This window comes from Dasypus novemcinctus, chromosome 14 (assembly GCF_030445035.2).
Source record: "Dasypus novemcinctus isolate mDasNov1 chromosome 14, mDasNov1.1.hap2, whole genome shotgun sequence".
NCBI classification, from domain to species: Eukaryota; Metazoa; Chordata; class Mammalia; order Cingulata; family Dasypodidae; genus Dasypus; species Dasypus novemcinctus.
In genome coordinates this window covers 83,977,352-83,992,484 of record NC_080686.1, presented here as the reverse complement: position 1 = coordinate 83,992,484, position 15,133 = coordinate 83,977,352, and the positions used below count along the sequence as shown (strand labels likewise).

At 38.9% G+C, this 15,133-nt stretch overlaps 1 protein-coding gene across 3 annotated transcripts in view; it reads right to left on the bottom strand.

Annotated features, from left to right (window-relative positions):
- The window catches only part of COL14A1 (collagen type XIV alpha 1 chain), a 202,674-nt gene that overhangs the window by 36,965 nt on the left and 150,576 nt on the right, over positions 1–15,133 (bottom strand). For all 3 annotated transcript variants that reach the window (XM_004480742.5, XM_004480745.5, XM_004480744.5), the window contains exons 37-40: positions 10,919–10,972; positions 7,897–7,992; positions 6,588–6,641; positions 6,174–6,227 (exon numbers count right to left, since the gene is read on the bottom strand). In XM_004480742.5, coding sequence (XP_004480799.1) covers positions 6,174–6,227; positions 6,588–6,641; positions 7,897–7,992; positions 10,919–10,972 — 258 coding nt within the window. The remainder of the gene's footprint in view (positions 1–6,173; positions 6,228–6,587; positions 6,642–7,896; positions 7,993–10,918; positions 10,973–15,133) is intronic.

Here is a 15,133-nt window from a genome sequence, read left to right as displayed (position 1 = left end):
AGGAGAGTGCAGCAGATGTTATTATTTGTACCATTGCTCTGCCCCATTAGGAGTATCTGGTTTTTTTTTTTCTTATTGTATTTTTTGGAAGATACATAGATCACAAAAAATATTACATTAAAAAATATAAGAGGTTCCAGTATACCCCCCACCCACCCCACCCCACAGTAAACCATTATCCATGCGGTGCAGCAGTGCTCCAAAATGTATTCACCAAATGCAATGAATGTGCCACAATGAGGAAAGAGGTTGTTGATGTAGGAGTATCTTTAAAGTCAGTAATATCATGAAGCTAAATTCTCTAGTCACTGTTCTCTTCTCACATATATCCAGATGTGTGCTATCCAAGCAAAGGTGTAAAGTGATCAAGAAATCATATTCTGGAAACGGACTTTGGCCCAGTGGTTAGGGCGTCCGTCTACCACATGGTAGTTCTGCGGTTCAAACCCCGGGCCTCCTTGACCCGTGTGGAGCTGGCCATGCGCAGCGCTGATGCGCGCAAGGAGTGCCCTGCCTCGCAGGGGTGTCCCCCGCGTGGGGGAGGCCCACGCGCAAGGAGTGCGCCCGTGAGGAAAGCCGCCCAGCGTGAAACAAAGTGCAGCCTGCCCAGGAATGGCGCCGCCCACACTTCCCGTGCCGCTGACGACAACAGAAGCGGACAAAGAAACAAGACGCAGCAAATAGACACCAAGAACAGACAACCGGGGGAGGGGGGGAAATTAAATAAATAAATAAATCTTAAAAAAAAACAAAAACAAAAACAAAAGAAATCATATTCTTATGGATGAAATACCAATATCTATTTCACAAGGAAGTAACCTGTACTATGTTTCCACGGCCCCCAAATGTGGTACAAAACATTTTTAGTAACGGAATCCTACTTAATAAACATGTTCTCTAGTGGAGGACTTTCTCGTATTACCAAAATTCCACAGTGACCTTTATGAACAGAATTTTGTGGAAAGAAAGGGGACAATGAAGAAGGCAGAGAGAGATGGATTAAAATGCTGACTCCGCTGCTTCCTAGCCCTGTGGCGTCCTGGTTACTTCAACTTCCTGAGCTCAGGTTCTTTGTCCCTAACAGTGCCCAGCATTTGTGGATATTCTGAGGATTAGAGAACATTCCTCCTTAATCAATAATTAATGTTTCTTTTTTTTTTTTTTAAGATTTATTTATTTCTCTCCCCTTCTCTCCCCCCACGTCATCTTGCTGTGTCAGCTCGCTGTGTGTGTGGTGCCACTCCTGGGCAGGCTGCACTTTTAATGTTTCTATTTTTATTAAAATAATCTGGCAAGTCCCAATTGCATATATCATCATCTCTTTGGCTATGAGAGCATTTTCCTGTGAACCCACCTAGACCTACAAAGAAGAAAACCAAATCATTCTCTCCACTAGCTTTGTGGTGGTATTTTACATTTCCTCTTGCAAAGGAGGAAGTTACTCAAGGGATAATTATCATGAAACTTAGCGTTTAGTAAAATATCCCTTAAATGAATCTCTCATCACTGCTTATCAATTATAATAGGAATTAAATCCAGATAGCTGACTCGAGTTTAATTTCTAATGTCCACTTTAGGTGCAACTCACTTTTGATGAAATAGGAGATTCATAAAAAATATGACCTTTACGTACATTACACCCACATTGTAAGGAAGCACGCTTCAAGTGCCCTTTCAGGATGGAACCCTGAGGAGCAGATTTAGCCAAGTGGTTGAGCACCTGCTTCCCATGTATGAGATTGCAGTTTCAATCCCTGGTACCTCCTAAAAACAAGTAAATGAAAAAACCAACTCTCATTGGGGAGTGGATGTAGCTCAATGATTTAGCTTCCCACATATGAGGTTCTGGGTTTAATCCCCCATACCTCCTAAAAAAAAGATGGAACCTAAGAATATTAATTTTTTAAACAGGACATAACTTTTTTTTGTATTTCTTTAAAATCTTGTAAGGCATCTTGATATGTTAATTACATGTTATAAAATATTATAGTGGTTTTATAAAATATTATATTGACATCGACTCATTGGGTTTACATTGAAAATAGTGAACAATAAAAACATAAGCTAAAACTGAATTTTATATAGAAATGCTTTATATGTATTAATCCCCTCCACAACTCTATGTAGTCTAAAATTACTTTTTTCAATTTTTCAGAAAATGAAAAAAAAAGTGAGGCTTTTCAGTTCTTCTTCTCACTTCTTAGTTCACCATCCATCTATGTATAATCTTCCTATTTTTTCTAAAGATCACTTGAATATCCAGGTGAGAACTGAGAAACCCAGCACAAATTAGAGGAACTCAAAGACCACAGGACAGAATCAAAGATCACATATACCAAGGAAAGGGGAGGAAGGAAGGAATGGGGAGGTGGTGAAAACACAGTTGAAAAGAAAGATGAGACCAGAAAGTTTTCAGTTAGGATGGCTCCAAGTGAAAACTGGATGCTTACATGCGTTGAGCTGTCAAATATGAACTTGTCCTGTTGCTTTTTAAAGTGTGGTCCTGCTCTGTGCTCTTTCAGCTTTCCAGCAAGGGGCTGAATCACATTCACTGAAGAAGCCTAGCCTGAATTGGACTTGCTGATGGCCTCAGGCCCAGAGTTGAAAACAAGCTGCCTCTACGAGTCAGTTACCCTTTGGGAAAGCCAGAATAAGCTAGAAACATTAGAAAACATGTTCTCAATTTAAAGAGGAGATATTTAATCTTCTTTTTATTATTTGATAACTTTTCCCTCCTTCCTGGCTAAGTTAAGGGGTAACATTGGCACCAGCTCCAGAAAATAGGTGTTAGCCTTTCTCTAGGCCAATAGTCAAGGCACTGGTGGCTGGTTAGGGGATCTTAGCTCTTAGCCACCAGTAAGAGAAAAGAAAGTGAGCACTGAGGAATGTATGCTCCTACAGCATACATCACCCACCTACTTGCTGAGACTTTCTCCAAGGAGCTAGAAGCACTGACTGGATGCCATTATAAATATTCATTCCAGCTTCCTTCTTCCTTCCTAGAGTAGGTTTTACTCACTTAGGATCAGGAAAAATGAAGGCACAGTGACACTAAGTGACGTAAGGGCTCAACGTGAAGAGGAAAAAAAAAATAACTCTGCCTTCCTGATCCCTGGCCAAACAAGGCAGTTTTCGAGAAGTGCCTTGTGAGTAATTTTTACAGTGAATCTCATCCAGTGTACTTGCTCTCAGTCTGTACTATGCCACTATTGTTGTTGTTGCAACAACTGTTATTTGTAATCATATAATAATGTCTGTCCTTAGTATTCCTTCAGCAAACCCCTCTCCCACTGTTTAACCAGAGAAACCTCATCTTCCGATGCAGCAGGTCCTTCTAGGATGTTCCATGAACTACATCTGTCCCGACCACCATGAACGTTGATCCTCAGCCTCCTTCCTTCATAATCTGGCTAAGTACCTGACTTGTAGGGGTTCTTCCAGACCTTTACTCTCTTTACGTCCCCAGATCAATTTGATCAAACAGAACAGGGCCACCTGAAGAGAACGCCTCTGGTTTCTTTCCTGTTCATACCAATAATTTTTTCACTCTGTCTCTGAAGAAGACCCATCTATTTCCCTGGCCCAAGGGAGCAGCTGTGCTTCTGATCCCACCTCATCCTTCCATCTGCTCCAGGCGTATGGTTTATAAATTAACTCCTCTCACTTTTGAAAGTCTCTTCTTCTCTTCTGTATCTTTCCCTTCTAGAGGCAGTCATGGACAACACTCCCCAGGCTGAGCATACCATAAGGCACAGAGTATGTGCTCATTTGAGATTTGAGCGATTGGAAAAAAATCATGTGGTCCTTCCTTCAAGCAGGCCGCCATGTTACTCAATTCCAGGGGCCAGGGGTAATGTTTTATTGTGTGTGAATGATGCCCCTGGGTATGTCCACCACAATGGTATTGCCCTCAACTATCTTTCCTAAAACAATTGGCACACGATTCACACAATCTTTTAAATATGACCTTATAAAGAATATCTCCTGAAAATCCATTTAAAAAAACAAGTCTATTTCCATCCAAGAAGTTTTCAGACACGCCTTGAAAGTTTTGCTTCCAAGTTGGCTTCTTTTGAGGGAGATAGGAGAATAAAATCCAAGTACCGCTATCTTATCATTTCATTACAGCTCTATGACTTTTCAACCTATAGGAAAAGAAAAAACACATTTGGAGGGATAGCAAAATACATATAAAAAGTCTCTGTGGGTATATTGATGTTAAAAGAAAGAATTCTAAAATCAAATAATCTGAACACTAATCCAATATGCTTGACTTGGCAATTCTTTGACCAGATTGCTGTATTTGTAGGTAAATCAAATAAACTCACTGAACTGAATCTTTAGAAGTGCCATTTTCAGAGCTTCAGAAATCACGGAGGAATCTAGGTGCATAACCACGCAGGATCCTAGCCTAAGGCCTCTGCCAAAACATACAAATACTTCTAGACACTCCTTCCATATGTACAAGGAACTACATAAATCTTTTACAAAATACCTCCTTTAGATACATTCACCTGGACTTGTTTTACAGACTGAGTTTTCCATTTGATGAACAGAGACTAAACTGAGATTTTAAGCAAATGAAAGTTTGGTGTTCAGAAAAAAAAAAAACCTGAAGGGACTTAAGGTCCCACACCTACACTTCTGTAACACCAAAAAAAATAAAGATTTCCTTACTCTTAAGCCGTATAGCTACCCTGAGATAAAGGCAAGGCCTGTTTGAGTAGAAAAGTGAGTCTTACAGCCAGTCCTTTGCTAACCTGATGGGTAAGTTGTACCACAAAAATACCAGTGAATGCCAAATGTGTTGTTCTCCAATGGACTGGGTCTAAGTGACTGATATTCCATCTAATTCAGTCTTGAAAGAAACCATGGACCTGTCCACATGTCTCTATCAGTGGCAATTTAAGAAAGACCAACCTCCCTTGCTAAAAATGTAATGGCTTTGCATTGCCTTCCAGTTAAAGTTTAAAATCCTTATCCTGAAAAGTTAAATGATGAGTTTGTGTTAACACTTCCAGCTTCATCTCTGGACAGTCTCTGCACGCCCTGTCACCTGCACACATCCACCGCACTGCACGCGAATCGCCAGCCATCTGAGCTGTGTGCAGTATGGGAACTGCCCGGGCACTCTTCATGCCTTTGCACATGCCAGTAGCTCCTCCCAGAATAGCTTTCTGTTCCTCTTCCACCTGGCTAACGTCTATCTTTCAGTGGAGACTCAGCCCAGGTGCTACCGCCTGTGGGAGCCTGCCCTGAACCTCCACATCTGACTTGACTCTCCATTCTTTATGCTCCCATAGGTCTCTGTAAATGCATTCCGGCCCCCCCCCCCGCCCCCCCCCCCATTTAGAGTACATTAAAGATTCTTTTTATATTTCTGCCCAATAAACTGTAAACTCTTTAAAGACAAGACCTCAATGCCTGGCTCAGTAAAGACTTGTCAACTAAACACATACCAGATGTGAATTAATCCCTCCCTAACCTGCTTTCTACTTTATTTTACTGCCGTCCACTTGGACAGATTAAAAGAACAGATAATTGACACATGTTAAATAGAGAATTCCATGCAAACTATACTACAGATAGTCACATACTTAAGTTTCAATTCATATGATTCTTGATTCCTTTTAGGTCTGTGCCTTGAGGACTTGGAAGAACCGGAAAGTCTACTAAACAAATACACACAATGCAAAACAAACAACATTTAGATGAGGCGTGTGTTCAGAAAGGAGTGGTGTTAATCTGGGAAGGTTTGATGAGAGTTTCCAGGTTTGATGAACATAATGGACATAGAGGATGTTAGTGAAGGGAAATAGAGGCAGGATAAGTAAAATATGGAGAGACAGGAGGAAGGAATTAAAAACGCTTGCCTTCCTTACAAAGCTACCTGCCCGCAGCAAAGGTGAGAAGGTGACTGTCACCTTAGGGCAGGGGCTCTTAACCGGGGGTCCATGAGCTTGAACTGAAATTCAAAAACACATTATTCTTGTGGGGATGTGTTGGTGCGGGTGTGATATACTCATTAAATAATGCACAGAATAGCACGGACTTAGTAAGGGGACTGTGGTTTCCACCTAACTGGCAATGGGGTCCGTGGAACAAACAAGGCGAAAAACCCCTGCCTTAGTGGGAAGTCGACTTTGCTAAACAACGTTTGGGCAAGTTCTTACCCTCTGACCTGGTGAGCCATCCCGTCCTGGTGACCCGATGCCCCCTGGGATACCCTAGGGTAGAAAAAAGACCAAAAAAGCCAGATTTACAGAAATGAACCACTTCTCATCCAGCTCCCTGAGATTAAGGCCTCCAAGCAACCCTAAGGCATGAAGGGTGAGGCCTTGGCAACTTAAAATTCAGAACCCAAAGGTTATTCCTGGGGAAGGAATGCCCTCCCCCACGCAGGACTTCCCCAGGGGAGCACAGGGCCCTCAGAGGGGGTTCTGGTAACTCAGCGCGGAGGAATGGTCGTTAAGATGGAAACCACCGTTGCCAAGATCACAGCAGACTTTAGAAACCACAGCTTTTTTTTCCCCTTGGCAAAGCTCTACAGAGCTGAAAGCAATGGACTAAAAAAATATAAATAATACCTGTGGGCCAGGAAGGCCGGTATCTCCTTTCTCTCCTTTTTCGCCTGTTGATCCCTGAATAGTCAAAAGCACATTGGGTTAAGCTCACACAGGTAAATTCCTAGTCTTTTTTATCCCCCACTAACTGTTCTAACATGTTCAACATTAAACTGCTTTTACGCTAACAATCAGATACGGGAAATTTCATGTCTCACATATGTTATGCCATTTATGCCAGCATTCCTAAGAAGCTGTATATTTATATCTGGAATAGGTTAAATGCAGAATATCATGTCCAATATGACTAAGCTTACACTGTAAAAATGTAGAAGGAGATCTGAACATATCAATATTATGTATAGTTTAAAATTTAAAATCCCATATCATCTATCTATCTGTCATCCATCCATCTATTTATCTATCTACCTGTCTATCTATCTATCTTTCTATCTATCTAATTTTGGGCTTTAGCTAGAAATATATAAGACTAGAAAAGCAAACACAGAACTTGGCAAGGAGTAAGACCTTAAAAATATTCATGACTAGCATAGTAATCTCACAAATTGATATGTTAAGGTTTTCTACAGTGTGGAAATAACTATAGAGGAAACCTTCAGCTAGGGAGACACAATCATTTGCAAAGAAGGATAGAGAAGGAGTGTGCTTAACAGGATCTGCTGGCTTCAAATATTAATTGTATTTATTTATTTATTTTTTTGTTTTTGTTTAATGTCCCCCTTTGTATTTAGATCCTTATAGCAAGATTAACAAAAACCAGTGAGTGGTATTGCATTTGTTTTCAAGAGGACAAACAGCTTTTACAGAAATGTGGCTATATAAAGTATACCGTATAAACTTCAAAACTTTTCACTCAATGGACTACATGGTGATGCTAATTGGGATAAGAATCATGGATAAATGGCTCTCGTTAATCTACACTGCAATTACTAAAAATAAATCACGAATAATTTAAATTTATATAGCATTTGTTACTTCCTAGGTTTTGTCACATTAAGGACTTAGCCAACAATAAAAAGGGTAAGACCTGTTTTTCTTCTATAGACAAGATGGTTGTGGGTGTACCTACTGCCCATGCACATACTGGTTTATTAAAAGACCCCATCATTGAACAAAAAAATGGCTAAGAACATGGCTAATGAGTTGGCTCTCAATTACATAAGAATTATGATTTTTATTTCTCAATTAATATGTTTTGGGGAAGGAAGGGACTGGGGCCCATTATTAAGGCATAGAAGACAAAAGTTCATTTTTGCAACCTCGTGGAGAAGTGAGAACACTAAAATGCATCTGACTCTATGCTTGTACTCACAGGCATTCCTTGAATGGACAGGCCACTTGGTCCTTGAGGTCCAGGGGGACCCTGAGGTCCTGCAGGGCCTATTTCACCCCGAGGCCCCTCTGGTCCCTGGAAGATAAGAGAGAAAAGTCATCTCAGAAGTAGATGTCAGTCCCTCTGATACCCAGAAGATTTTTCTGCTTTGGGCACATAAAACTTATTTCCTTAAATATTTCTGAAGACATGAAACACAGGTTAACAAGACACCAAGCCTCAAATAATTCACCTCCCAGGCAAAACGTCATCAGTAAACCATAAGAGTAAACACACAGAACTTGCTGCAAGTTTTTTTTTGCTTTCATAAATAAGAATGTTGTGCCAATTATGTGTATTTATGTACATAACTAGACTCCCTCCCCCACACCCCATAATAAATTCCAAAGGAATAACTGCTATTAAGACCACACTCCTGGTCGGGGAAGGTTCATACCATCCCGTTGAACCACATTCTCTCCATCCTCATTGCTGTCAACTACCGACCTCAAGGATGCTCCCCTCCACTTGTTGCGGCCTCTGCTTCTAGCCCCTTTTAGCTTCCTCACCTTGATTCTGCCATCCCCCTCTGCCTCTTCAGTGTCCACTGAATGACCTGCCCTGGGCTCAGTGTTTGATTTCTTCTCTTCACAGGATTAGGCATCCACTTCACTGCAGCAACAACCTTTATTTCAATAGCCCAAGGGTGGACCTTGTTGTGGTTTAGCTAGGACTGTACCACCTCTGCCATCTTAGACCGAGAAGACCTACTTTCTCTAAACTTCTTCTTTTTCCCCTTCTCTCAGGCTGTGACTCCAAATACAGTTATTTTTTTTTTTAATATATGAAGATTCCCAGATATCCGAAGATACAATCTTAAATGTGTGATTGGTGAAATCATTTTAGGGCCAGGAATACAGAAGAAAAAGCAGAATGGAGTCAAGTGTGGGTAAACAATGAGTTCATCCTGGGGCCTGTTAATTTTATGTGTGCTGGGGATAACCATGTGGAAATGTCCAGTAGTCTGGGGTCAGGAGAGGTCTGAGCTGGGATGGATTTTGGAATAATTAAAGCCATGTGTGTGGGAGAGATCATCAGGAGAATGTATACATGCGGCGAAATAAGAAATGGATAAAGATGAGATGAAAATTAGGTAGAAGGGTGAGGAAGAGGAACCTGAAAAGATTGTGAAATGGAAAAACTTAAGAATTAGGAGGTGAATGAAGAGGGAACGGTGTAGGAAAGAGTGAAAGAGGAGAAAAGGTCAAAAAAAGGAATGTTCAATTATGTCAAATGCCAAAGTGGTGTCAAGCACAATAAGAATTAAATCACATATCCCATGGATTTGGTAACAAGGAAGTAATTGGAATGCATTTTCACTGGAGATTTAAGGGAACAGGAAACATGTAGGTTGAGAATTGTTTGGAGGATAAAGATGTGGAAGCACTGAATAAAGACTATTCTTACAAAAAGCATGGTATAAGATGAGAGGAGAGAATGGTAGCTGGATTTTTAAAAATTTGATGGAGGAGACAAGGAGGCAATATATAAATATTACTTAAGATTTATATTATAATAGTTGAATAATACATCTCTTATCTATTATTGAGGAATTGAGAATGAAGTGGCAGTAATTGCAGACAGTAGGTGGTCCCATTTTACTCTGTAAAGTATGAGACAAAAATGACTAGGAAAGGCAAGCAAATTCTTTTAAATCCTATTGGAGCTTTTAAATTCCTATTATCTATTTCCTGCAATTCAAATGGCCAGACACGAAATAAAAAATAATACTGTTTTTTTCTCTCTCTCTCTATTCTATCAGTTATATCCCAAAGTTTTTCTTCTGGAAGGTATATTTTATCAGTTCCTACATTGCCCACATTGGTGGCCATGTGAGCATCATTTGTCCAACAAGGCCTTTTCCAGCAAACATGACAGAAATAACCACATCAGTAACAGTCTTGTGGGAATGGAGAATTGGAGAAAAGCAGTGAAGACTGAATTCCCAACTTTGTCTTCATGATTCGAATCATTATCCAGTAAGAATGTTAGGAAAAAGAACCGGGATCATGCTGATGGAGGTGTTGGGAGGTGGGAGCCAGACTCTGCAGGAGCTCATGGGCACTGCCCTTCGGTGAGCTCCAGGAGCCCCAGAGCATCACTGCCTGCGAAGAGGCCTCCAAACTACTGGTCTTTCCTGCAGCACAAGAAGAGATGGAGCCAAATAAGATACATCAGGTCTGCGCCTGCGAAAATGCGTGTCACAATCTCATACTGTGAGATTCTTTCCTACCTTTCTTCTCCTGTTTCCAATTTTATGGTACAAAACCTTGTGATGCTCCCTGCTTTGTGAATAAATACTATGTAAACTTATTAGGTACCCATATTGAAGCAGTAAGTAAAGCAAGATGGGTGGAGCGGAGAGCTGTCAGGTAAAACATGAGTCAGAGAGCCAAAATATAAAGGCCTGAGTGCCATGCTGAGGAATGTGATTTTGATTCTCAAGGCAATAGCAAATGACTGCAGGTTTTTTGAAGATGATGCTGTGACCCAGCATAGACTTTAAGGAAATTAATTTGAGGGCACATGTGAAGAATCAATTAGAAAGTCAAGCCACTGGAGCCAGGAGACCAGTTAAAAAATTTGCCGTAGGCTGGGTACAAGATGGTGAGGCCTGAACTCAATTAGCAGCAGGGATCCTGCCAACCCACAGGGTACTTTTGCAGAAAGTAGGAAAATGTGAGCCTGGACATGGCTTGGCACAGCTGGGTCCTTTTGTTGGTGCCTTTGTACAGTGTACAACCTGAACCTCCAGACTTGGTGACCCTGGGCATTGGGAATGGAAAAACTGAGCTGTGTGTCTAATTATTCATAGTGGCAAGAGAGACATTGAAGTCCAAAACCTGAGAAATTACCTAAGAGAGACTGCTGCCCAGTTGTGATTCAGTGCTCCCACAAAGATAGAAAGAGGAAGAGAAGAGTGCACGAGAGAGAGAGAGACTGAGGAGAAACAGAACATTACCTTTGGACCCTGTTCTCCTTGTTGACCTTTTGGTCCTCGGAGTCCTGGACCACCCTGGCAAACAGATGTTAAGTATCAGCTCAAAGACATATCCCAAAACAGTATATTTCACCCATTTTCCTTAATAATATGGATTATGTCATTCTTTTTTTTGTAAAATGGCCAATACATTGTGCAATAGCATTCACTCATGATTCTGAACTGGAAATGTGCCACCTACACTGGGCCCTCCCTGCAGATGATTCCCAAAGTTTAAGAAAAATGTCTATGCCAAGCCAAACCCTTTCATATTTTAAACATTAAAGGATTTATTTGTTTAGTGATTATATAATACTGCTACTACTAATGGATGAAAATATTAAAATATACTGTTAATTTAAAATTGCGTATCTTGCATCATATCTTTGGGATCGAATTATTCAACTAAATTGTAAAAATTCACACAAGAATAGTAAAAATTTAATTTTCTTTGTTTACACAGTAAATTATATTATATTAATGTTTCTGAAATGTCAGTCATTTGCATTACCCTCAAGATTTTTGCCATATTAATGCACCATCTAAACTATTATTTAATAGCATTTTTGTTTATATATGTATATATAATATGCATATTTGTATATATGTATATATATTATTTGCATATATGTACTATTTGTATATATGTACACTTGTATATATGAGTATGTATACTTTTTGCATATTTTAATTAGCCCACTAGTTTGCTCAAATAAACCTATTTTAAAGCAAATACCATAGCACTACAGTAAGTGGAAAAAAGTAATACTTACTAAAAATAGAAGGTAACCTTGAAAATAAAGATATTGTGCATAATGTTGGTTATGTTTGGTTAGATTTTGTTTCTATTAAAGGTTGTGGTCACAGGTTTGCTCTCTATTAAAAAGGCAAGACAAGCAGGTGTCAGGAAAGCCATATGGGCATCAGACTGAGAATTTCTCTTTTACTCGATCAAAGACCATCTTGGGAAAATACCATATCAGGCAATCGTCAACATTTCTTCCAGCTTTTGTTCTTTCTTTAAACCGTTCAAATTCACCCAATACTACCAATATCATTTGGTTGCTTATCTTCCAGACCTTTTCCAATACAATTATAAATTCGCATTTATGTACATATATATGTATCTATAGGAAATATTACCTGCAGTATTTTTGTGGTATTATTTTATGTGCATGGTTTACTCATGTGATGTCACACTTTTTATATAGTTCTGAAATTTTTAACTTAGTATGCTTTAGATGTTTTGCTATGCTATTACATATGGAACTAGCTCATTATTCTTAATTGTTGCCAATAGTCCAAAATTTGAACATGTAATAGTTTGTTTAAGCATTCTCTTACTATTAGACATTTAGGGTTTTTTGCACAATTATTTTGCTATTTAAACAACATTGCAATCACCATCCTCATGCACCCTTAAGCACAAGTGTTAAATATTTCTTAGAAGAAGTTAGCAAAGGGTAGAATTATAAATGAAATCTAATGTATATAGATACATTGTCAAATTGCACTCTAAAATAGCTATTCCTTTTTATAATCTGCCAATAGTTTCAGATGGTCTCCATTCTCCTAAACTTTAAGTCGACACTTGATATTATCAAATTTTACATTATTATCAACCTGATTGGAAAAAAACTAATAATTCTTTACTCTTGTTTTTTGATTGTCATTTCCATGTATACTACTAAGATCGGGCATCTTTTCACACTTTTTGTCCATTTGCATTCTATCCTCAGTGTGACTGCCAGTGTATATACTTTACCCAGTTTTCTTTAAGTTTCTTGTCTTCTCTTTAATGTGTAAGAATTCTTCATACAGTTGAATACTACACCTTCAACTGTTACACATGTTGCAACTCTTTTCCTCCAGTGTGGCAGACACTATTGGTTGACTCCCTAAGAGCTTTTCCTGATCCTCTACTACTTTTATGCCTCCTAGAAAGGCTAAAAAAAGGCACACATTTGCTTCCCCAGTCTTTTGGCAACTAGGAAAGGGCATGTTAACCAGTTTTGGCCAATGTGATCAAAGAGCAACGAGCCTAAGAATGAAAATCTAAAAATGCCAAGGAAAGCAAAGTGAGAAGGAACTTGGATCCTTGCTCAGTACTCATTTGTCTTGGGATCCCCTACCTCTGACTATTTTGTTGAGTTAAACAGTGAATGTCCTAATGTCCTAATATGTTACACCCTACATTGCTCTGTCGGATTTTCTGTCCTTTACCACCTAGTGCATCCCAATTAATATATCCAGTTTGCCACAACTTTTTAATTTTGCTTGTGTATCTTAAAGGGTTGGTTTTTAACATAAGCTTTTGTTCTAATGTGACTGCTTGTCTCATGGATAATCATGCCAGAGGCACCATGTTTAACATTCAGGGTCCATTTTATAGTTACAGTGTCCTTTCTAATCTATTCCAACTCTCACCACATAAATGTTCAATAAATTTTTTCAGCTCCTAACACTAAGATGTGATTTCCATTACCTGAGAAGGGTCTGAGGCTGTGGAAGTCAGATGGGGCAGTAGAAGGCTGATGGAAGCAAATGCTACAGAAGGGGTTGAATGTGCTTTTTTTCTTTAAGTATATGGTTTTACTATACCATACAGAGTCAGCCAGAAGCTACTGGCCATTAAAGTAATGAGAACTAAAAGTATATATATATATCCATCATTCTAAATAAGAAGGGATATGTCTAGGCAAAGGGAATATATTTTGCTCACCTTTGCCTTTCTACATCTCTGTTTATACTTACATTGGCACAAAATATCACTGAATAAATTTTTGAATGAGAAAAGCATAACCCTGTGCAGGACAGGTTTTATTACCTACTATTTCTTAAATGGCTTATTATACTTTAAATATTTGAGAATCTCAGTAGCTTTTTTTTTTTTTTTCTATTTTTCATCTTCTTTCCCTCCAAAGCAGAGCTCAGACCTCTTCTTTCACTTTTCTGCTGCTTTTTCCCATTAGAAAGTTTGACTCTTAGGTCATATATGACTATTTTATGCCTTGTTCCAGCAATATTGTAGGTGAGAAAACTTGGAAACCTTGTTGCCACAGACACTCATTAGTGCAGGATAAAAAGAAATAATCATTATAATTAAAAGCTGAATCCTTAAGTACCAGGAATGATGACGTAACAAATAACTGTAGTGGTCGACATGTGCAGTGAGCCTGCCCTTGTGGAGTGTGGTGGGAGGCTTGTGGGAAAGCTTTGTTTTAGAGCCCACACAAGGCAAGAAAATGTAACTCAGACCTTTAATAGGTGAGGAAAGGGTCGAATATGAAACATTCTTTAAAGCTGAGAAACTGGAACAGCTGTCTCCAAAAGAGCTAGAAAAACCGGCCTGCTAGCAGGAAGATGACCAAGACACCTCCACTTTAGCTAGGGGAGGAGGAGAAAATGTCACCCCTAAGAAATATTACCTACAAGTGATGTTCATACAAACAGGGGACCAGAATCCACACCACCTGTGAAGATTAAAGCAGAACTCCCAAGTGAAGCTTTTAAAGTGGGGTTTAGTAGGTTGTTTACCCAGAGACTTGGCAGAAATAGACACAGTCTCTGAAGGAATGCAATTCAAACTCAATCTCAAAATATTCCCAGAGGTAAAGTTTCAAGTAATATGAACCCAAATAACACCTAAAAATCACAAAATATATGTGGAAAGAAGATATCATGAGTAAAATCAGCAGAAAAACAAATGGCAGAATCAAAACTATTTACACTAAAAAAATAAAAATGATAAAGAAAAGAACCAGTCTGAAGGAATTCCCACTGACCAAAGAGGGTCCAATTTGAATGTCAGAAAGATTAATAAATTGCAATAAGGAAAACACAACCAAATATGTTTAAATCCATGAGATCCTGTTAATACTAAAAATATATATATATATATAAAATATATTTTAAAACCGTCATTGGTCAGCTTTAGAGAAAGTAACATGTAGTAGCATAACAATGGCCTCTCAAAGATGTCTGCATCCTTATCTCCTGAATATGTTAGATTACGTGGCAAAGGGAAATTAAGGTAGCAGATGAAATTCAGAATGCTTATCATCTGACCTTAAAATAGGGAGATTATCCTGGATGATCTGGAAGGGCCCAATGTAGAAAAAAAAAAATTACATACTGGAAATACTGAAATTATCTGATAAAGAATGTAGAATGTGTTTAATATTTTTAAAGAAAAAT